This window comes from Anabas testudineus, chromosome 19 (assembly GCF_900324465.2).
Source record: "Anabas testudineus chromosome 19, fAnaTes1.2, whole genome shotgun sequence".
Lineage (NCBI taxonomy): Eukaryota > Metazoa > Chordata > Actinopteri > Anabantiformes > Anabantidae > Anabas > Anabas testudineus.
The window spans coordinates 10920047-10943162 of NC_046628.1; the positions used below are offsets into that span (position 1 = coordinate 10920047).

General features: G+C 39.5%; 1 protein-coding gene across 2 annotated transcripts in view; it reads right to left on the reverse strand.

The window, feature by feature from the left end:
- Positions 1 to 23116, reverse strand: part of vti1a (vesicle transport through interaction with t-SNAREs 1A) — a 106105-nt gene that overhangs the window by 26318 nt on the left and 56671 nt on the right. Inside the window, exons 6-7 of one of the 2 annotated variants that reach the window (XM_026351265.1) lie at positions 7559 to 7629; positions 4150 to 4211 (exon numbers count right to left, since the gene is read on the reverse strand). In XM_026351265.1, coding sequence (XP_026207050.1) covers positions 4150 to 4211; positions 7559 to 7629 — 133 coding nt within the window. Of the gene's footprint in view, positions 1 to 4138; positions 4212 to 7558; positions 7630 to 23116 lie in introns of both variants that reach the window. The other variant, XM_026351266.1, reaches the window with a different exon arrangement.

Consider the following 23116-nt stretch of genomic DNA (forward strand, 5'->3'; position numbering starts at 1 on the left):
AAAACATCTGAACTGCAATATGTCAAATCTTTCAACTTCAAGAAGGCCCCAAGACTCCAATCACACCACAACTCACTAGTAGAGTTAAGTTTTATCAATTATGTGACTTTTATAACCCAGTAGTTAATGTTCTGATAGATGGATAAAGAGAGATTATATATATATTTTTTATTTTCATCAATAAAACAGGACAGTGGAACACTAACAGAAAAGTTTCTTTCTCCAGTTGATTTTTCGGGGCCATGCATTTTGGTCTCTTGGCTCATTTAGTTACTGAACTCTCAGTTTCCTGTGAATAACACAGACAGAAAACATGCTTTGACCTCACAGTACCACATCTAACTACTGAGCTAAACCACAAACATAAACTTAGCCACACATTAAGACAGCTTATCAAGACATGTCAAAAAGGAAGCTTGTGTCTTGGTAGCAGTGTAGCTGCATTCGTTTGTGAGCTAATGCGCCTTCCTCACCCTGGCTCATGTGCTGATCACTTAATCAGTGTCCAGAGTGTGAGCATGAGTCCTGTTCTGAAGGCTGAAACTCTGTCCATCCTGCCTGCCCGTCACTACTGCTAGTCCCTGCCATGAATATGGAGCTGTTCTGTGGCTGGGAGCTTGCTTATGTTTTCTGTCTGATATCTAGGCCCCATTCCCATTTCAAAGGGAGGTCCACCCGGGGCCTTGACTTTTTGATCTGCCTGGCGACTGAGTCGACCACCTGCATGTGGGATCAGCTGCCAGTGAGAGCAGACAACCCCTCTGCTTCAAAATATACATCCTCCCCCCCTTCGTCCTCCCTGCTTCATTGCTCTTCACTGTACCCCCTCCTTTCGTGAAGCTGCCAGTAGCTCCTGTGGTCCTAACTGGATCTGGAGCTGAATCCCATTCCCAACTGTGGATGAGATGCTTGAGATACTTAAACCCTAACCAGGAAGGCTTGTGCTACAGTCAGAGATTAATTTTATATTTATTCGAAGCAACAATGTCAATGTGCTGTGGAAACAACAGACGCCTAATCAAAAGTTCTAATTACCTAATGAGGGATACTGATCAGTGAATGTGAACTGTAACCCTAACACTGGCTCTACTAAAACCACTAAATGAAATTGTCTTGCAGAAATATTTGACAGGAAAATCCACTAAACAACATTTAAATATATACATGAAGTCTAAATCAAAAATCTGGCCTGTGGGGATTGAATTCTTTCTCACATTTGTGGACTTTGGTGTCACAGAAATGTTAAAAGTTGATGATTAAAGATGCAGGCAAGTACTACACCTGCTTTGGAGATACATAACATTACATAAGTAACATCAAGACATCTACACGAAAATCCTTTTGCGGTACAAAAAGTGGTGGACTGGTGGATTTAAACGTTCACTGTATGAAATTAAAATATATTATTTGATAGATATCAATATAATATCAAGACTGCCTTTCTACCTCATTGGGATCACTGTGCCTGTCATAGTATAATTAAAACCCACAGGACTTCAGATGATTGAATTAAAAATTAACCAAGAATGGACGCCCTAAATGCCAACCACGAGACCACTGACATCTATTCAATTCACAAAGCTGATATGAGACAGAGGCTATATTTGTGAGACTAGTTATCGACACAAGACCAAATCAGTCCTCAGCGTCTATAAACAGTGTTTTATACTAATTCCGCTCATTGACAGTGATGGGTTTTACAGTCATAAATGTGTAAAGATGAAATTTCAAACAAAGCAACAGCTATTTCAGTGTGTGTCTAAATGTTTTTTTTTACCCAATAAGTGATATTCACAGAGTCTTTAAGTTAATTGGCTTTCTTGAACCCTAACAGCTAGCTTAATGAGTGTCTAATTGTTTCTCAGCTGGGGTGATATCCAACAGACCATGAAGACACTTCAAGAATAGGTGTGAGTTTAAAAGAAATGACACCAACAATAAAAAAAAAGGATAAGATAAAGTTCTACATTTCCTCTGGGCTATTTGTCTGGCATTGACATAAAGTGTTCACTACTCCTAATAAACTGATACTGTATATATTTGTTATTGATGTAAAACAACTGTAAAAAAACAGAATACTGCAAAAAACATAATTTTCCTTAATGTGTATATGAATGAGATGGTTACAGTATCTGTGTCCACTTCTGCCTTGTATCACAAGGTTATTACACTGAAGAATATCTGTAAAAGTCCTCTACATGCTGTGGGTACGCTTAAAGCAATACAATACTTCTATAGCTGGTACAAAAAAGTAACCTCCTTGTCATTTCAGAGTAGAAAATGCATTGGCTTTGACACGGCACACAAATAAATCAAATAATAAAGGAGGAAATTGGAGGTTCAAATACAAGACACAATACACAGACAGTGAACCAGCCGTGGAACTGGCTTGGTGGAAAAAGGGTGCCTGAACTTCCTTTTTGTCCTCAGTTCTCTATCTCTGCTTATAAATGACTTTAGAGTTGATGTTTCTAGCCCACACATTTGCAACAAAATACACTTTGTTCTACTCAAACAGTGAACAAACACAAAGAAAAAAATGGCTTTTTGTTTAAAAAGGCAGGGGGTGTAAGTTGTGCTGCTCCCATCAAGCAGAAAGCTGGGTGGTAGTCGAAGAGCCTCGCAGCCAGGCCCCACTTTGGAAAACCCTCATAAATCCTGATTTGAGCAGGGCGCTAACCAGAGGAGGTAAGGCACGTCAAGAGAGGGAGCTGGAGAGTGGGGGGGAGTGGCAGCTTGCCTCTTAAAATGCTACATCTGATTAAGTCTTCCCATTATGTGACAGCTGAACTTTAACATTAATATGATAATATTGAAATAAGTGTGTGTTATTTACTTCAGCTCCAGAGGGGGGTGCAGGGAATAGAAGAGGGAAGGAGGAATGATGAATGATTTCTGGACAGCTTTGGATGACATGCCAGGCGAGGTGACCCCCCCCCTTCCCCCCCGCAATTCCTTCTCCTTCCCATAATCAGACTTGACAAAATGGAGACATATGCAGAAATATTGGTTACAGTCGGCGTCACAGCCTTTCTCAGGCCTTCCCTCTCTAGTAACTGCCGGCCGTCCTGTGAGCCGCCCTCTAAATTGTCTACGGGCACTGAAGCATCTATTTCAATTGGCACTTCCTTCCTGGGCCCAGGATTTTACATTTAGTCTGTGTCATTTACATATTACTCTTAATCAAAATCCACAGTGGGCGACAAGGAGAGAAAAAAAAAACAAGAAAGAGGCAACGAGAAACAAAACCATGGCATCACGGTTCAATGGCAGGCACACAGGCACTTTATGAAATGGAGATGTGACAAGACATTACAGTGTGTGTATGTGGGTGTCTGCACATTTTGTGTGTGTGTGTGTGTGTGTGTGTGTGTGTGTGTGTGTGTGTGTGTGTGTGTGTGTGTGTGTGTGTGTGTGTGTGTGTGTGTTGGGAGGCGGGTGGATAAGATAATGCAGGGACTATTGAAATATTTGCGTGAATGTTGTTTTTATGATTGTCAGGAGCATCCTTTTTCATGAACTAGCAAGCAAGAGAGACAAAGGCTGCAAGTTGGATATGGGTTGTAAGTGAATATTGTGAAAAACAAAGGCCAGGAGAAGAAAACAACAGGCATTTGTGTATACTTGTGTTTCACAGCTCTTTACCACAGGATGCTATGCTGGTCCTCTCAGTCTAACCTGAGACCTAACATGAATATTATTGCATGTAACAAGAGAGGCATTCAACAGTAAGTCAGTTTTATACTGATGCAACATACAACTAATCAGAACAATTAGAATTAGAAGTGAAAGTGCAAAATTTTCCGTCTAATTGTAGCTGTAACTTGTAGAGTAGTTCATTATCATCCAAATAAAATGCCACGAAAGTGGACAACATCAGCTGGTCATAATTTAACAGGTGACTACACACGATGAAATGCAACGCATTATTAACTATAATATTTCTCTTTTGTATTCAACCATCCATTTATTTGTGAGCCCATTCGCAATGCAAAGCAATGTAGCCAACAGTGACAACAGAAATCGAAAGGTCAGATAACTTTAACTAAATTGTAAACTTTATTAGATGGTGATGAAATGGGCAAGCTCACAGCACTGATAAAGCATGATACAGAGAGGAGCAGAGCAATGTCCCTACCTGCCTCTTACCTTCTCAGCATGCCGGTAAGAATACGAGAACTCTTGCCTAGGTTGGCATCTGTTTCTCTCAGCTGTGGGGACAAAACAGACGAAAGATGCGTTTTAGTTTTCATACTGATCAAGCAATTCTGAAGATTATGTCTATGAAGATACTACAGAGTATAAAGCATTACCATTACCATAACCACATTATTCAAATAAAGATAAAGAAGAAGGAAAGGTAATGACTGATTAAGACTGAGGACACACATATAGGTTCTATGCACACAGATTGTACAGCTACACAACTTTGTACTACTGGCCTTGAGTCAAAGTATCTTGCTCAAGGGCAATTTGAGAAATACACCTTTAAAGTTTGACACTTTGTTTCCACTCAAAGTTGTTGGTTGTAAGCTAGAAAAATTAATCACAGTTTCTTTGATTAGATAAAAGCTTTTCGGCCTTCAGGTTGATGGTTCATCTATCTAGATACATCCCCAGACAAAACTCTTGTCTAAGCATCCCTGTACATCTACTTTAAAAAGCTAGTTACACCATGCATATTTCTTTAACAAATCTAGAGACGGTACAAGGCATTTGATGATAGACAGAAAATCTCTTTAAGGAGGTATTCAATAGATTCCCACAGTGGAGGACAAGAAACTCTAATGGCCTTCTGCTCATCTTGCAGAAAAGCAAACATTATAATGGTATAGGGAAAAGAGTGAGAAGGGAGCTTTATGTTTGAGGTACATGGTAAGCACATAGAGTCCTTGAAAGCACACTTGAAATAATGATCATGGCTATCCAGGGCTAATTGCCTTGGATATTTTCCTTTTTCCTTGCTCCATCTTCTGTCTTTTCTTTCTCCCTGCCTTTTTCGCTCCGGGGTCATAAGAATGTTTTCATTCAGCTCTCTTATCAGGTGTAAAGACTTTCACAGGGAAGGAAATTGACAGAGATGTTGCCAACAAGGTGTGAATATGACTGGAAAAAACATGCTGACACTGCACTGAGTGAGCTGCTACTAACATCTACCTGTAGTCACATTTCTGGAGGTTGATAGGGGAGTGTGGGGAAGAGTCATTGTAGAGATTTTCTCTCTAGAGTCAGCAGGGAGTAATTCATCTTCATCTCTCTGTGAGATAATAACCACTTTAACAATAAAGTCACTCTCGCTCGGTATGTTTTCATCAGTGTATTATATTGTATTCTATTCTATTTTTAATTCCTCTCTTTCATGTCTCTTCCTCCAACCTTTCTCTACTCTGCAGTGGCTTCAGCATCACTTCCTCTTCTGTTTGTTCTGGCTCATCTTGCCTGCAATTCATCGACTCTTCCTGTCCCTCCTTTAGTTCTACTTTCTTCTTCTTTTTTCCATCTTTACTTCCTACCCTTTGGCTGGGCTGGTGCGATGCAGGTTGCCAGAGCCAAGGACACATGTGGCACAGAGTAGGAGGTGAGGGACCTGGGGTTTGGACCCTCTGGCAAGTCCTGCAGTTGCCTGATTTCTGCCTTTACCCACAGATCAACCCCTAGATACTTTGCCTTTTTCTCCCAAAATACATCTCTCTCTAAATCATTCCTTCTTTTCCATTCCTCTCCCACTCTGCTCAGCCTGTCACCAAATCTCATGCTTTTCCTCCTTAACCTGAAATAAAAACCAGCTGAAATTTTAGTGCAGTTGACTGTCTAGAATTAACTGAGCTATATGGATTTACATGAGAAAAATGTTTCTCCTACATTTTATTTTTATTATACAACTCTAAAACACAATTTCTGCAAAGAAGGTCACTCTCCAAGATCAAAATACTATTATTAAAGTCAATAGCTATAAATAAAGCTAATGTGTATAAAATTCTATAAATAGTCTCCATTTCTTTTCAATCATTCTTTCTTTCAAAGTGTGTCAATTGAGGTTGCTTAGCAAAGGCTTTTTTCAAGGACCTCTCTGTATTTAGCTGCTTTTATCATGCTTTCAATTTCTGACCAGCCTCACTGTCCCTGCCAGACCCATTGGAATTCTGTTCAAAAGGTTGAATTTTTGTATCATCCAAACAGAATATTTCTAAAAATGTGTTTTTAATATGTCACGGTGGGTTATCTAGTATAGAATGACTGAGGCTTTTTTGAAACAATTTTAAATTAAATCTACAACAGGGAATGAGCAAAAAGCAAAGAGGACTGAATACTTTCTGAAGCCACATCACGGACTTAGTTAAATGACTTAATTCATGGTGCCTAATTAGGTGGCTACAGATGAAGATGTGATCACGACATAAGGAAGAGAACAAAAGTTATCCAAGCATTATTTAGTTTTGAGAGCATTGAACATTATTCATTGGGGGTAACAAATGAATAATTTATGTTCACAAATTACTTTTTTTTTTTGGTTTGTTCCCTGAAATGAGTCATTCCTACCCCTAAATTAGTAAATGTATGCACTTGAATTATTCATTTAAGAATCTAAATGACGAATATTAGAAAACAAATATCAAAAACTTTCCCGTTACCTGTCAGGCTCTGCATGCGCTAGCCTGGAGAATGGTTAAATCACATTCTTAAATCCACTCAGTGGTTCAGAGTTTGGAGCATACTACTTTGACCCAGTGTTGAAACCTTCCATTGACTTCCATTTGTACCATAAAAACCTAAACAAAAGGCCACATCTCCTGCAGAGCATGGGGATTTGCGTGTGTGTGTGTGTTGGTATGTGCATGTTTTTATGCTCATGCTTCGGCATTTATGCTAACGCAATACCTCCTTCACCTTCTATCTCTTTCATGCAATAGCGCTGTTAACCATCTTTCCCATCCTATCTCATTAAACGTTGCTTTCTTTTTATTTTAGTTTTGCCCGACAAAGAGCCTTTAAAGGCCTCTGAGTTTGTGTGTGTGTGTGTGTGTACATGCATGTGGTGTTGGTGCTGTGGGGGAGAGGGGGGCAAATAAGGCTCATGGGAAGAGAGAAGGAAAGCAAAAGAAAGAGATAGCAGATAGTCTCAGTAGACACCGTGGACCGTTTTGAAAGGAGATGTTTGATTTCCTTTGAAATCGCCTGTGCGAGGCCCACTGCCATGTTGTGATCTTTAAGCATTCTGCATTGAGGGGGCTGACAGGGCTGGGCCCCCTTCCTGTGTTTGGTCTTTTGTGTCTCTGCCTACCTGTCTGTTTGGCTGGGTGGATGTAAGGAGAAGTAGCGCTATGGATTGAGAGAGAGAGAGAGAGATAGAGGGACAGAGGGAGAGAGAGAGAGAGAAACTGGAGAGGAATGCTGAGATATAAAGGAAGGTAGGTGAGAAAGGGCAAAAGTAACCGCATGGGAAGAGAAAGTGGTCAATGTTGTCAATGTTGCTAACCTTTTGTGACATCTTTACAGTCTCACAAACACTTGTCAGAATAGACAAATAACTTTAAGCAGGTGGCATGTGTACACTCACCCTTTCTCTGGCTCTCTGGATCTTCTCACGGTCGCTGTGCAGGTTGGCAAGTATCTCCTGACCCACTTGTTCTGCAAGAGAATCACATACAGTTTAAGGGAGATCATATTTCTCATATTTCTAAAAGAAAAAGAGAGAGAAACATGGAATTGTTTCTTTATAAACTATTTTTTCACCAGATTTCATAGCAGCGTGTTTACAGTTAAGGTGTACACGTGTATGCATGCACAATCTGCACATTCTGCTTTCTGTACACCCAGGATGCAATGAAGGAGGCCAAATGTGACTTTTGATGCAGTTGTTGGATTTTCTGAGAGTTTTAGGAGCGATCTTTCTAAAAAAGTGTTTCTTCCTTCAATACTGAGCTTTTATTGCTGCAGCTTATCAAAGTGATTATTATTCTCTTCCACTAACAACTCATTTAAACATTGCTGTCCCCACCATGGATGCACCTTTTATCAATCAAAAAACATTTTTTAGTAGATCACCTGCAAAGCACCCACAAATGAAATCTTCAATTTCCAAGCTTGTGTACATAATTTAGCACCCTCTATTTGGGACCTTATGAAATCAGGCCCTAACTGTACGTAGCACAGAGAACACTGTCTATAAGGAAGACCTGGTGGGCAGGTTGTAGACTAATGTAGCAGTAATTTTTTATCTTCTTAAAATGAAGTAAACAGACATGAGGTTCTAGACAACAACACCAGCATCCAGCCTGCCAGTGGGGTCTGTTCAGCCAATGCAATATTCATTAAGCCATTCTTTTTTTAAATGGCTGTAGATGGCAGCACATTAACACACAGTTATAAAACATCCTCGACAAGGCACCTGACAACTTGTCAGTGGTCACTGTCATTTTCTTCTCCCCTGGGTTGGGGACGAGAAAAGAAACAAACAAAAAATATATATATAAACCAAATAAGCCCCCCCCCCCCCAAACCCACTGCTGCCATCAATTCAACTATACTGCTACAGCATTAGCGTTTAAAAATGAGGGAGGCAAAGGATGAATCAGGAAAAAAGGAAAAGAAGTGAAGAATCTTTGCATGGATCAAAGACAGGCTTTCAAGCGCACCAAACAAATCCGGAATAAACAACGCAGTTGCTGACTGTATTACACTACACAGGTGCCGCACACCAAAGGGCCCACGTGCTGAGCGCCTGTTTGGGGGGAGCAGTGCAAAAATGGGCTACATCTGGCAGCTAAACAACAGAAGAGAGAGAAAAATTGAGAAAACGATAGAGAGAGACAGAGAAAGGGGATCAGGGAAATGTAGAAAAAAAGAGAAAACACTGTCAAATGAACAATGTTCGCTCCCATTCATCCCACCTCCACCCCCCCACTGTAACTGACTCAAATGTGTCTCTTCCTGCCTTCATTAATTTCTAATCTAGGACAAGACAGATTGAAGGATACCCAGATTAAACAGTGCAGTCAGACAGTCACATGTGACAAATAGGGCAGATTAAAAGACTGAGTGCAGGTATTAATAACCATAAAAATACAAGCCCTCCCTCATCCCCACTGGAGAAGAACAAGGGATAAACAGGAAAGGAGTTGTAGCGGAAATCTTCTGTTAAAGAGATAAATAAGCACATCTATCCATCTCTGTCAGGATTGTGCGTTTTTCTTTTTATAAATGAGTGTGACAAGCAGTGCACAGGAGCAGAGTTTTTCTTTTTTTTTTTTGATGGCAAGTGCATTATTGGAAAGGTTTGCAAAGTGTAAAAAGATGGATGAGGTAGCAGAAGAAAAGATGTCTAAAGATCCAAATATATTTTAAGCTACTGAGCAATCATTACACACATTCTGTTAAGGTATGTATTACATAGAACAATCGTGTTTCCTCAAAATGTAGGCAAGAATGGATCCACTAGACACCATACCTGCTCAAAGACGAAGAGAGTAACGTGAAATCATTTGTAGTCAGTGGAATATTTTCTTAAACTGACAGACTAAAAAAGTTTACTATAGCTTGTAAAGATAAACATTTTCCCCAGTTATCAAAATCTCATCCTCCCTTCCTGGATTTCCTCCACCACACTGGGCCACTAGAGTACACCTCCCCAGGGAATGCATAGTGTTTGTCTTCATCATATGTCTTCCTTTGCATTACTCATTCTATGGCATGTATCTACATTTCCATTCATCTTATTTAAACCCCACTGTCCAGTGGTCTGTGAAGAAGTTCATTAGTTACTGGAGAAAATAACCTGTTGGGCAAGAAATGGCACAAAATATTGAGTTACAACAAAAAATCTAATGTAGAGGAATAATAAAAGGCCCCACATGTAACAAATTACTCCCACATTGTGACATGCTTTTCATCGTCATCATATGTGTCATGTAGACAAGGCTTCCACGTCAAAACTATCTATCAAAAAGTACAGCGAACTGGTCCTTGCATTAACATTAGCTGTGCTCGGGAGAACGCTAAATAGCATTTCTGTAGGATTCTGACTTTTGCAATGTTAACATAATACATACTGACATTTAAATAAATACAAAATGTATGACCCAGACAAAAACATGAGGTATTAAAAGTACTTCATTTATAAATTAAAAATATACAGTTGAATCATAAAACAATGCAGGAGAGGAGAAATAATTTCCAGTTACAGTCCCTGACTTGTTGCTCGTTAGTGTGTAAAATATTCCCCTCCTGTTTAAACAGCTATTAACAATTTAAATAACCCTGGCCCAGAGGCCTTGCTCTGACTCACTTGTTAAGGATCCCCATCCCCAAAGGTCCATTTAACAAGCCCATTATTCCATTACATTACACTCACACCAGCACCGGAGAGTCTTAATTTAACTCATTCCTCTAATGTAACTGTAGCAACACATTAGAATAGGAAAGTTGAAGGCACATATTGGAATGAGGGGGAAATAATGTCTGTATTAGGACTTTTCCCCCTTTAAATTCATGGTCATGCTATTGGCATAAGCCAGTCTAGACCAGTTCTAGACCATGTAATCTTATCTTACCCCTTCATTTTTTTAAAACAATGATAAGGTACTTAGAAAATATATTTTCTGGGCAATTATATGTATTAGTGTATACAGTAATGTAATCTACATTGATAGAACAAGCACAGAAAGACTAAGTAATAATATATAATTCCTTGTAAATGTAAATATAAACTGCTTTCCACCCACCTAACTCTGAATAATACTGCCAAGAAAGCCAACAATTCCAGTACTATCCAAACCTCCACAGCCTTCAACTTTCTGCAGTGCATGGACACATTTAATTGGAGGCATCATCTATTTTACAGGAGCTGTTTCAGAGCAGTTACACACTGTCTGGGGCCCCTGTCTCTTTCTGTGTAGCATTTTTGCCTTGCTCCCTCTGTCCCCAGAGTAGAAAGGGTACAAGACCTGACAGTGGTATGCTCTGAGGCTCAGCACAGCTCCTTTTCATTAAGCAGTTGAGACTATTTTTTGAAGGTTACCACACACACTTATATCCGGACACAAGCCACACACTCCAACAAACGGGGATGGAAGCCCATGGGAGGGTTGAGAGGAAGAAAGGAGGACCCTGATAAATGTTAGACCATACATTTTCACCCTCTCAAACTGTTTCTAACACACACACCCCCGCATTGTACTAGTCAACTTATATGCCTGTGTCTCCCAGGTGAATAAAGTTACCTGTCTTTGTACATTTCCAGAGAAGCTTTTTTTTAAGTGTGCCTAGTGACATACTTTCATCACCACCACCAAAGTTGTACCCACACTGGGATGTATTTGTGATGCTGAGCCCACAGGCCATTAGGCTAGCACCTTCGCACTGTGCTATAGCTCAAAATAAAGAAGTGCCAACTGTGAGGTCACAGGGGGGCTTGTAGCATCTAGGGGCTCAGTGATGCTACGGCAGATTACTTATAATAATATCAAACTCAATCCCATGTTAATCTGTTACTACTTTGCAGCAAAAGTGCTTGCGTTTCATGAAAACAGACACAGGTTGTCCTCAAAATTGGGATTTTCACATCTTCTGTATTTAACACCGATTCTTCCTCAACAGCAAGCTGTATAGATAGTATACCCCTTCAAAGCACTAATGGCTCTGGTCTGTTTTTGGATAGGTCTGAAGACTTAAAAGGCCCAAAACAAGAAATATTCTGGGCAGGGTAAGGCTGGGCCATTCCAGTCCATCCTGACTTAGCCCATGCATTGGCCCTTCCCCTTGCATGTGTATAAGTGGTGGTGGGCAGTCAGGGTGGATTTCTGGGGCCTTTCTTCACTCCGCCAGGCTCTGTTTTATTCATCGCCTGCGCCCTGACCCTGCAGAGCTCCTGTTCTGACAAATCACTTCTGATTAAGACAGATCTCTGTTAGTCAGCCACTCAACTTGGCCTATTCATCATTCCACGGAAAATATTCTGCCCTCCTCCCCCGTCTCTCCTCCTCCCAGCTCGTTTGCCTGTCAGACCGAAGCAAGCCGCAAAAGAAATTTCCACTGCTGTTTTAAATGGCTGATTACAGACAATTGGTGGATGGAGAGACGTAAGAGCGTCTTATGGGTGATAAGACGCAAGTTTAATGGGTATAAATGACCAGGCCTGTAGGAGACCAGCTGGTAATAGAACCATTTGTTTAAAGCTGAACCAGTGTGGAGAGAGCTGAAAGTGGCATTTTCCCTCTATTTGAGTTCCCCTTCCTCTTTTCCCTTCACCTCAGCCTCAAAGTCAAATTCTCAGATCACCATAATTTAAATTTTTTTAAACAGCAAAGTCCCCTTCATCTTCATTCAATGAGAATTGATGAGGCTGAGAAAGGAATAGTTTGTTTTACATTTATGAAATTACCCATATGTACATGTCCCTGTGGACACAGCTGCAGAGACTGACACAGTCACTAATATATTAGTTTGTTTTCCATGGGTTGGTAAAAATGTAAACATAATATTTTTTGTAAGTGTAATTACTAATAGAGTCAGATGTCTAAGAGCCATCATATGCAAAGTTCTGCCATAATAAACTAAAGCAAACTCCTTCTGCTGTGCCAAGGCATCCAGAAAGCCACAAAGCTATTGTGTTAAAATTTCTAACAAACCAGATTAAATTAACCTGAACAACAACCTCGGTGGTGGCAAAGGGCTGAGAAGCAGGAGGGGTGAGTGGAGAATGAGGGCTCTACAAGCAAATTGCCTGGACTTAATCAACCAGTCTTACTGAACCATCCAAATGAAAACTAATGGACTTGGGTGCTTGCTGTGATTGCCCCATATGCAACATTGTGTGGGCAAGACCATTGCTTTCTGAGGGGTTCAATTAAAAAAACTGGGAATTTCAACAGACGGCTGGTCAGCCCATATACCTATTCTACGTGTATCCCGATTGGTCAATTGTGAAGCTCAAACAGGGTGGACTTATTAATTCCATTTCCAGTGCTGGGAAAATGATTTTTATGTCTTGATTAAACTTGGTCAAATTCGTAAAAAATGTATGAAGTGTGGAATTAAAACTCATATCTGAATGAGCTAATTTGTGTATGCATTATTCATAATGCTGACATTTGTGTCATACAATTGTGCTGGCCACACTGCAACTAAAATATACAAAAACTAAACAGTACATGAATAAAAACAAACACTAGTAAATCAAACTTTATTCAGTCACTGTAAGCCTACATAATAAAACCAGAGTTTAAGTGCTTTAGTCTGCAACTTAAATAATTTGATTTTATTATCAAGTGAGTAGCTATATAAATGGTGTGTGCCACAGCGTATGAGCATTGTCAAAACATAATCACCATATGTAAGCTGAAGGTCAAACTAACATAAAAATACAAAACATGCAAGACTTTAACGGAAGCACAGTGTGAGGAATTCTGAACAAACCTATTACAAGAATTTTAGGTCTAACAATAATACCAACACTAGGGAGAGATACATGTAGGAGAAAATAACATTTCAGTCAGTCCTAATCAAACACAACATCTGATTTACCAACCTCTGGTAGTACTGTGTGAGGAGAAAAGTTTGCTAGTTTGTCAGAAATGGTCTGAGCGAGAGAAATATGGAGGAGGGATGGAGAAGGAGAAAACTCGATGTTGCTTTAGTTCGTTTTCAACAGTTTAGAAGCGTTAATCATCACATTACTGTTGATTAAAGGCTTTTACGTCTCTAATCAGAAAGTTGACAGGCAGATCAAAGAGAGAAACAAATTTCTTGCCTTTTAATTATCTGTACAACACCACACCTCGAGCAGCTCTTCCCTGCCTATCTCCTCAAACTCAGCGAAAGACTGTGAAAGGAGATCTAACACTGTACAACAGTTCATTATCCAATAAAATGAGAGATGGGGGAGAGAAAATACACACACCCACACACACCACCACCCGCACACAAAGCTTTAAGGCTTTATGATTAGTGAAGACCTGGGGGAGGCCTGCAGTCTTCTTTATTAACATGTCCCGAATTAGAACACCTTAATTATGTTTGTCAAAATCGGACTTGGCGTCAGGCTCATTTGCATGTTTTGACAAGGCCTGTTGGGAGCCTCCTCCTATTTTCCTTCAGAGTGTTGAGGAGTGCTAGGAGTATTTAGCACTTTTCAACACCCACTGATAATTGGGTCTTGTCGCTAAATGGATGAAATAACTTGTTAAATGAGCTTTGTTAAATTCACCCACCCAACTCAGTGTTTGGGAGTTAAAGCGAGAAACGGTGCAAACATAGAGAAGTAGACACAAAGGTGTTTCTAGACTGTCTTGATCAATGCTTGCTCACCACTTGTGTTCAAACTGATGAGGATCTGACGCTTTCTGCAGCCCGACTGTTCCTGCCCAGCTGTTCCCTGTTAAGTGGTTTGGACATGAGAAGTTCATCCTACTTTAAAAAAAATAAAAAAAAGATTTGGCATCACTTTGGAGACTCTCAAAAGTCCTACATGTACTGTAGTTCATTCAGCACTAGAACAGATTGTTGCCTGACTTAAGATCACATCCTGTTTGAATATAAGAAAGCATTAGACCATTCCATCCCTTCCCCCATTAACAACTCACTAAATGAATCCTCGTTACGTCAATGATATGTAAAACAAGCATGATCGAAAACAAACAAACAATCTGTGGGGACACAGGACTGTCAGCAGCAATTTAGCAATTGAGAAAAAGGAGGGCATGAAAGCGAGACATCAAACATAAGTCTGAATGGAAGGCGCAGGCCATTAGAAGTGGTTGCAATGACAGGATCTGACAGTTGGAAACACTTAAAGATTATTTTCTTCAAACTTTGAATTCATTAATACTCATGAGCTGAGACTGGGCTCCCAAAACATAGCAAAAAAGAAGAGGGCTGGGCTAAGTCTTGAAGCTAACTGTAGCGTGACAGGTTGCGCCAAGGAAGCCGCATGGTCTCTGTGAATGAAGCTCATTTTCTTGGTACCAATTAGTGGTGTAACTAGTTTCCTGGTTACATCTGTTCTGCTTCATCTATTTTTGGAATTTTGGAAAGATTCAGTACATCAATTAATGCAAACTAATGACTGATGATTTTCCAAACTCACCCTAAAACAAATGAATGACACAGAGAGACCCTACAAACAAACTAACAATGTAGTGTTGTGAAAGTAACATTGAGATAAACTTCCACAATGTATAGCTAAATAGATTAAGCATTCAAAAGACCACATCTCAACCTTGGTCAAGCGATTCCTTTGCTTGGGCATTTGTAGGTCTTGGGAATGGCTTAGTGTTTCTTCTGAGTCTGCAGAAGACTGAAGCAGGACTAATGTCAGCTAACAAGGCATCCTACTTAGCCAGCAGGCTGTTTCAATGTGCCCAGATGTAAGGAATTAAATTGTTTAGTCAACAAACTGATCATAATGTTTGCCAAAACTTCACTATAATTGTTTTTATTTGAAAGGTTTATTAAACTTTTTTAGTAATAAAATACACATTTTTCTCTCATGTATTGGAGAAATGCTCTATTTTTATGGTATAGCAAAACTTTACATTTTGCCTCTGTATTTGAGGCATGCTGTAAATTGTTTAACTATTCACTGCAGCGGGCATAGTTGCCCTCTTATGCACAGATGATAAATCAAATTCTCTTTAGCAAATCTAAGGTGCTCTGACAATTTCATTTGAGCAAGCAACAGTGCAGCCTGTTATCAGAACACTGTGTCTTTGTGGCTGCTCTGACAAACTGCACAAACACAAGTTTGTGTTTTACTTTGGGGTAATACCATTGCACTTCCATGCTCTGGTAAAAGGAAAATAATACTGCTATTATGGGGGAATACGAGGCACAGAGGGGGCTTACAAAAGAGACACATCATGCGCCTCATTTAACAATGACTGTGGCCAGAGAGTTGAAGACAGATTATTGTCAGCTGCCACTGTGAATACACACAACGAGGCATGACATTTGAGGGTATGTCAAAGCTCTTGTGTGCAGTGTACATTGTTTATTTGTGCTTACTTTACATTGTTCCAAGTCATTTCCAAGCAACAGTTTTGAAGAACCCAGACCTTTAGGCATTCTGACTAAAAGCTTTATCTTATAAAGTTAAAGTAAATTCTGTAAAGAACAAGGCTTTAATTACAATATATACGTGCAGTGGATATGACCACAGCGATTACCACTAAGGGAGGTACTTAAAAAATGTGTTAAAATAAAAAAGATTCATAACTACATACCTCAACTAACACAATCACAACTATGGTAGAAATAAAATACAGTATGCAGCCTTTCTATATTCAACAGTTGAGGCCATTTCAAGTTGCAAAACCGACCTATTAGGTAACAGAATGGTCTTGCATTTAGCATTTTTTGAAATGCAAAACCTCACGCCAAGAGAGAACTACAATTCATTTAGGATGAATTCCTCAGTTTGTCTGTTAACTGTCATAAATGTATTATAACAATGTGCACCACTGCTAGGGTAGCAAGGTGTCTCCTGTTCCTCATCATTAAATAAAACAGGCTTAAGTGAATATCCAACATGCCCGCCACCATCTTCCACACTAATGAAGCATATCCAAGTTTTAAGACATGGCAGAACTAATTTAATCTACCTTCTAAGGGGCCTCAGCACCATCAAATTAATTATTCATAAAGGACATGATATTATAACTCAATTGTCAACGCAGTAGCTGGCCCATTTTTTAACCTCCCCCTGCCTGTCGTCTCTTTTGTCTTGGACTCTCTTTTAAAGAAAGTCGGCTTTTAATCTATAACTGTGCAACACAATTGTCATTAGCTGTTGAACAAAATAATTTCTTTTCTTTCTTTTTTTTTTTTTTTAAGTTGATGTCGATGAAGGTGACAATAGGGTAGGAGAGAGTTTCTATGATTGGTGCGGATCCCTGTGGGTTTTACGGTATGCTGATGGGGCCAGCTTCACTGTAGCGAAAAAAGAAAGACACAAAGAGAGAGTCATCACGTCTGTAATAACACAACCTTAGATACCTTTTATTTTCCCATCATGAATAATGTATGCCATCTGGCAAAGCTAATCTTGCAATAGTGCATCTTAGACAGGTTAGCCACCAGGAGGTGGGTCTATATTTCTTTTACACACACTAGTTCTTTTAGCTGGTTGTCATTTTCTCTTCAGGGATAGGATGATGGTATGTAACCCTATCATGACTGACAGGAACAGCAGCAGCCTAGCATGGCTGCAGTGCCCTATAGTGAGAAACTAATAGTTATATGTTAATTTCTCATGAGTATGGGTATCCACTGTGCAAATCAGTGTGTGGGCCACATATCCAGGCAAACTAAATAAAAAAACATAACCACTATCAACCCTAACGCTTTGAGTATATTTATTCTATCCATTCTATCCTCTAACAGTTGTTCTCTCTTTTTATAGATGTTATAAATGAGGATGTGACAGACAAGACCAAGCATTTCCAACATTAAGCATATAATTTGAACATAGCCAACCTAAGGCAACTGGTGCCTGGGACAAGTGAAATTCTACCAACTGTAAAAATAAATAATAAAATAAAGTCATTTTAACCACTTAGGCGCAGAAAGCAAGTAAAAATCTCATATATTGACCTTGTCAAGTATATGGCTAAAGTGGATCACCAGAAAACAAAGATTAATATTACCATCAACTGAAATGCCTAAAAAAAATCCAATATTGCAATTCACATAACCTTTGGTCTTGTTTTGTCTAAAAAACTCCTGAAACATATACAGCCTTTGGCTGGCTAGTTCTGTGCTGTGCAACAACTGGCTATACAAGCATGTTTGTTGTAAAACATTTTATGAAAGGGCCGGATGAGCCAATGATTGTGGGACAGTGAAATAGAAGTATGAGCTTTACCGCACACTATATCCAAAACCTTTCACATACCAATTCATTTCATTTAAAGTAATGAATAAATATGTGTGACTGCAGATTTTGAAAAAGGTACCATTTAGGGCCATTAACCACTATCAGCTCAATATAGCAATGTTTAGTGGGGCTGAACATTATTCCAGATCAAACAAGTATTGAAATGCCCCAACAATGGCAAAGAAGGTAACGCAAAGAGCTAGCAAACATGGTGGTAAACTATGCAGTTTTCAAAATATAAAAAAATCTGTTTTGCAAGTTTTAATGAGGTAGGAAATACAGTACATTTTATAAAATACTTCTTAGACCTCAAGGATATGAACAATTGATTTTGGTGAGAATCATCAAACGTAAACTGAATGTTTTACAGAAAACTAGGAACAGGGAACCTTGAACTTGAGTACAAACATTTTTAGATAAATTAATTTTAATTTAAATGTTTTATGGGGGAACGAGCTCTGTATAGTGTAATGGGTAAAAACAAATTTATTTATTAAAATAACTTCTATTAAAAAGCTTCAAGACAAGCAAACAAATCAAAGAACTGCACACAAAACTAAACTTTAAGAATATTTAATGTGCCTTTACACTCATAAAATTTACGGTATGTATGAAATTCCATGAATACTTTTAATGTGTAAAATAACTCTTTATATAAAATAAAATTTTATATACCCATCAAATGGTCGGTAAGTGTAAGGTTGGTCAGTGATAAAATAAGTACAAAAGAAAAAGAAACTCCTGGCATTGGCAGTTCATTGTCTCAAACATCTGCATGAAGATATTGAAGGAAATGACACAGTACAGCTATCACAACTGCAATATGAGCTGCGACAGTGGGCAGCTTTTGCATGCTCCATCCCCTGATTGTAATTGAGGCCGACGCATGACAGCCCCCTATGTGCCCTCTCTGCAGTGGCCTGGGGCATAGGGCGTGCTGACAGAGGAGGTAGCGGGGACAGTGGCACAGGGTCCTGGCCTGGCACGGCCATGGCATGATACCCTTAGGGGCACCGACGGTCCCCCTCTCAACCCACTGCAACTTTCACTGACTCACCTCTGTCACCAGGCATCTCGGGGGCTAACGAGAGGGCAGCCGAGACTGCTTAACAATTCTACCACATCCGTTGGATGGGTATGCAAGCAGCTCTTTTTTCCTCTCTTCCATCAGTGTTACTCTCCCCCTGCTTCGAGACCTTTGGTGAAATAAGTGTCAGCCTGAGGAGACAGGCACTCATCAACACTTTATGCTTGGGAGGTATATTAATGCTGTGATGGTTTCCTGGAAGAGGGAAGTAAAAAAAGCTTTGTCCTCATAAAGACATAAAGGACAAAGCCTTGGCCAACTTTTGAGGATGTTAACTTTGGCTGTGTTCATGTGGACACAAAATAAAAGCATAATGCAGAAGTAGAAATGTAACATTATCTCATGCATAGTAGTACTTCCAATGACAAAAAAATACAGATACTTGGTGGTTATATTAATATAAAGATCAATAACTGAGCCAGTTGATAGGAGTAATGTGATGCTGTAGAGATCCTCCCCACCAGGATGCAAGTCACAAACGAAACTTCCACAACAAGTGGAGATGGAGGCCTACAGGGGCCTTCTGGAATCCAGTCGGAGATACATAATTAAAGGAACACGGAGAGGGAGCATGTTATTACCAGTGTTTTCATTAGGCTAAGTTAACACATTGGTCTCCCCTAGGCCTACATACAACAGGCAAGAAAGTGGATGGAATTAGATACTACCTATTGGGGTCTAAAACTCTCTTCAAGAACTGTTCACATTAGTGCTGGTTCTGCATCTTCCCATTCTGGGAAAAACATTTAATTTTGACATCAGAAATATGAAAAAGCATGCATGAGCCTGCTCTTTTCATGATATTTTCACTCTTTCCCCAACATCCAGGCTTAAATTAGCCAGGATTTTTAAGATCAGGGACTGTTTTTTAGGCTATGAAAAATGGATTAAATGAAGAGGAAGTCTGGCCTAATGAGCTCCCTGGGCTATGGAGCAGCAGGGACCATGAGGGGAAAGAAGGGAGATGAGGCAAGCCTTTGAGGAAGAAGGGGCCGCAGCCATGCCCAAAGTGTGCCAGCTTCCCCTCGCTTTAGCGCCAATGGCACAGACGGCACCTGGGCAAAGCCTGGCCACCCTTGTCCTGTGCCAAAGGAGACGAGAGGCAGAGCAGCAAGTTTGTGTTGAACCTGGAAAGTTCTGTTGGCCATCTTGTTTTTCTTTGAGGTACTTTTATATTTGAATTGCAACTTTTTCACTGATGGTTCAGTCCATTGAGTGTAAACATTTATTGTGACTCACTCTATACATAGCTATTTATTTTCAATGCTGTAACAAACAAGTAGTGGGAAAAAAGCCAGAATCTTTAAAATAAAAATAAAAAAATTGTGCCATTGCATAGCGCACATTGATATCGGCACACCAGTGTAGTGAGTCACATGGGTCAAATACAAACCAAATAAACCAGATTTTATACATTTTTAGTTAGTAAACACTGTTCTAGATGGGGGATATATTTAAAGAAAAACTTTGTAATATTATGCACTCCAAAAAAATATTACAAACTACAGCCTCAAAGATCACCACATTGTTTAATTTGACTGCACTGTATTGATTGCATTGTGTTGGACAGGTGTTCATGGTAGAGTGTGTCAAAACGTGCTAAAAATTATACCCTGTTTGTTTCCTGCCGTTCTAACATGATCTTGCATGCAATGGAATGTGCAATGCTGATGATCAAGAGGACCTAATTCCTTTGTTTACAGGGTAGCATCATCCTGTGATATAGGTTTGTATTAAGCAAAATACTGTTCAAAATGTGTAATTTTAAAACTTAAGAAATAAACAGAAAATCTGCCTTTTTTTCTTTTTTATAAATTTCACAGATGATGTATATAACAACATAACACTTTCAAAAAGAGGGTTGTGGAAGATGTTGAAAAAAGTAATGTTTCTACACAACAACTGTTTCCTTCTTTCTTTCATCTCATATTAATCAATTTACTCCAGCAACGACGCAAAATCAGGCAGGTTGCCCATCATGATTGGACAAACTGGGACAGTCTGGTTTCTTAACAGGGAAAGACTAAGATCCTTCTCTCACCTTTTAGAAATACAGTTCAAACTAAACCTAAAAGAAACATAGAGAGTCACAGAGACAACAGAAAGCAACAGCTATTGGAGAGGACAGGAAGGGGAGAGGGTGTAGCTGGCACATTCTTCAGCTACTTTTCCTGACAGCGATTAGAACCTGTCAGAGCCTCTCAACCTGCCACTCCTCTGTGCTCATAGGAGGCCTGTCATTACAAATAGCCCAGATTAAAATACCACACTCTTGGAGCGCAGGCCTTGACCCTCAGCCACCGCACATTGCCAAATGTCTGCCCACACAGTCACCCACTCTGTCAAGTGGGAAGGTGCAGGGGGAGAGGGAGGAAGGCTAGTAACTGAGAATAAGCAGACAAGCTATTACACTTTTAAAAGAGAAACGAGTAAAGGTCTTTCTGGTTCAGGCAGATAAGATGACCTAAAATAACAAAACAATCGAGAGGAGAGAATAGAAATGGCAGAAAGAAGCCAGAAAGAATTTAAAATTGGCAGAACAAAATTGACGTATGTTGAAAAACTAAATTAAATTTGATACGTCTAGTCTTCTATTAAAATCTGAAATTCAGTGTTATACATAAAATAGCAAAACAAATTGAATTGATTGGTATAAAGTTAAATTTCACATTTGATGCACAAAAATGTAGTGTAAAGGCACTAAGAAATGTGTTACATTTTCAGCTCAAGCCTTCCGTACATGACGACTTGTACTTGTGCATGAAGCTGACATATGTAAACAGAGAATAATGAGTCCAACGTGTCCCGCATCTATCTGGTGCCATCGTGAATCGTCTGTCCTGACACTGAAAAATGACCTATCTCAGCAAGATTTGGAGGGGGCTGGTGTCTGACAGTCACCAGTACTGTGGTGACAACCCAATAGAGTAGGGGAGGAAGCCATCATTAGGATCACACAGACAAATATACAAATACACACATCAACGCTCAGAAATGTGTGTACAGAATGCTCATACACACTCTGACAAGATCAAATTTGTGCATGCCTGCTTGCACATTAAAAAGAAAGCAAACATCTCTTGACTGATATTTTTTTTATCTCAAACAGAGCATGACGTTGTGGCCGCTGTCATGTCACAGTGTCAAGCACAGTGTGGCAGGGCCAGACAAGCCTAAACACAACCCAAACAGACAGGAAGAACAGATTATATGACATACACATCCTAGTTATACCAAGCCTTAATATAAGCATAAAGACACAATTGAAAATCACTCCAAACAGCGCATGACATAATATAATACATGCTCCACTGCCAAATAAGGTTTTATTAAAAGAGATCAGTGTAAAATTATCTGACAGCTTTGCAAGCTAAATCAACATCCATATGGTGTCATAAAAAGTAGCACCTGCAGGTGAGATAGAAACCATTTTAAAATGTGTGTGAATGCTGGCTCTAACAAAAAAGAGAAATAAAAAATTAACCAACAGGGACTGGTGTCAAATACAACAAATCTGATCTTGACCTAAAACTGTTGTTTTATTTTTAACTCTAAACAGCAATAAAATAATCTTTGATACATGGACAGCGTCTGAGAAGACTGGCCTGACAACAGCATTAGCTCGCCATGATGAATTTAAATGAGCACACTTGGAGAGTTGACAGGCTACTTTTCCTCATGAGCCTGTCTCCTGAGAGGAGATGACAACTGAATGATTTGTAATTAGGCCCATCAATTGTTTAATTGTACAAGCAGGGGCTGAAGGAAGGAAACAACAGATAAAAGAAAGCATGCATGGAAACTTTTTACCCACTGTAAATGCTTCTACAAAATAAATAACAAAATTTGCAGCCAAAGTATAAATGTTAAGGAACAAAATCTGAGATATTTATACACAACTAGGCTAGAGGTGTGTGATATGACGATATCAAATGAATCATATACATTCTATCTATGTTGCAGTTCTTTTGCCTGCAGTCGATCTCTAAGAGCAATTCAACAATGAAACTATGGAACTGGCTTGGACTTTTTTACCGCTGCATGAAGTACGAAATAACTGAGTACATTATATTAAGGACATGTCACATATAGTAAATATTCAGCCATGTTTGTGATGTGACAAGAGAGCTTTGCTTAAAGCATTTGGTCAGAGTTGTGAT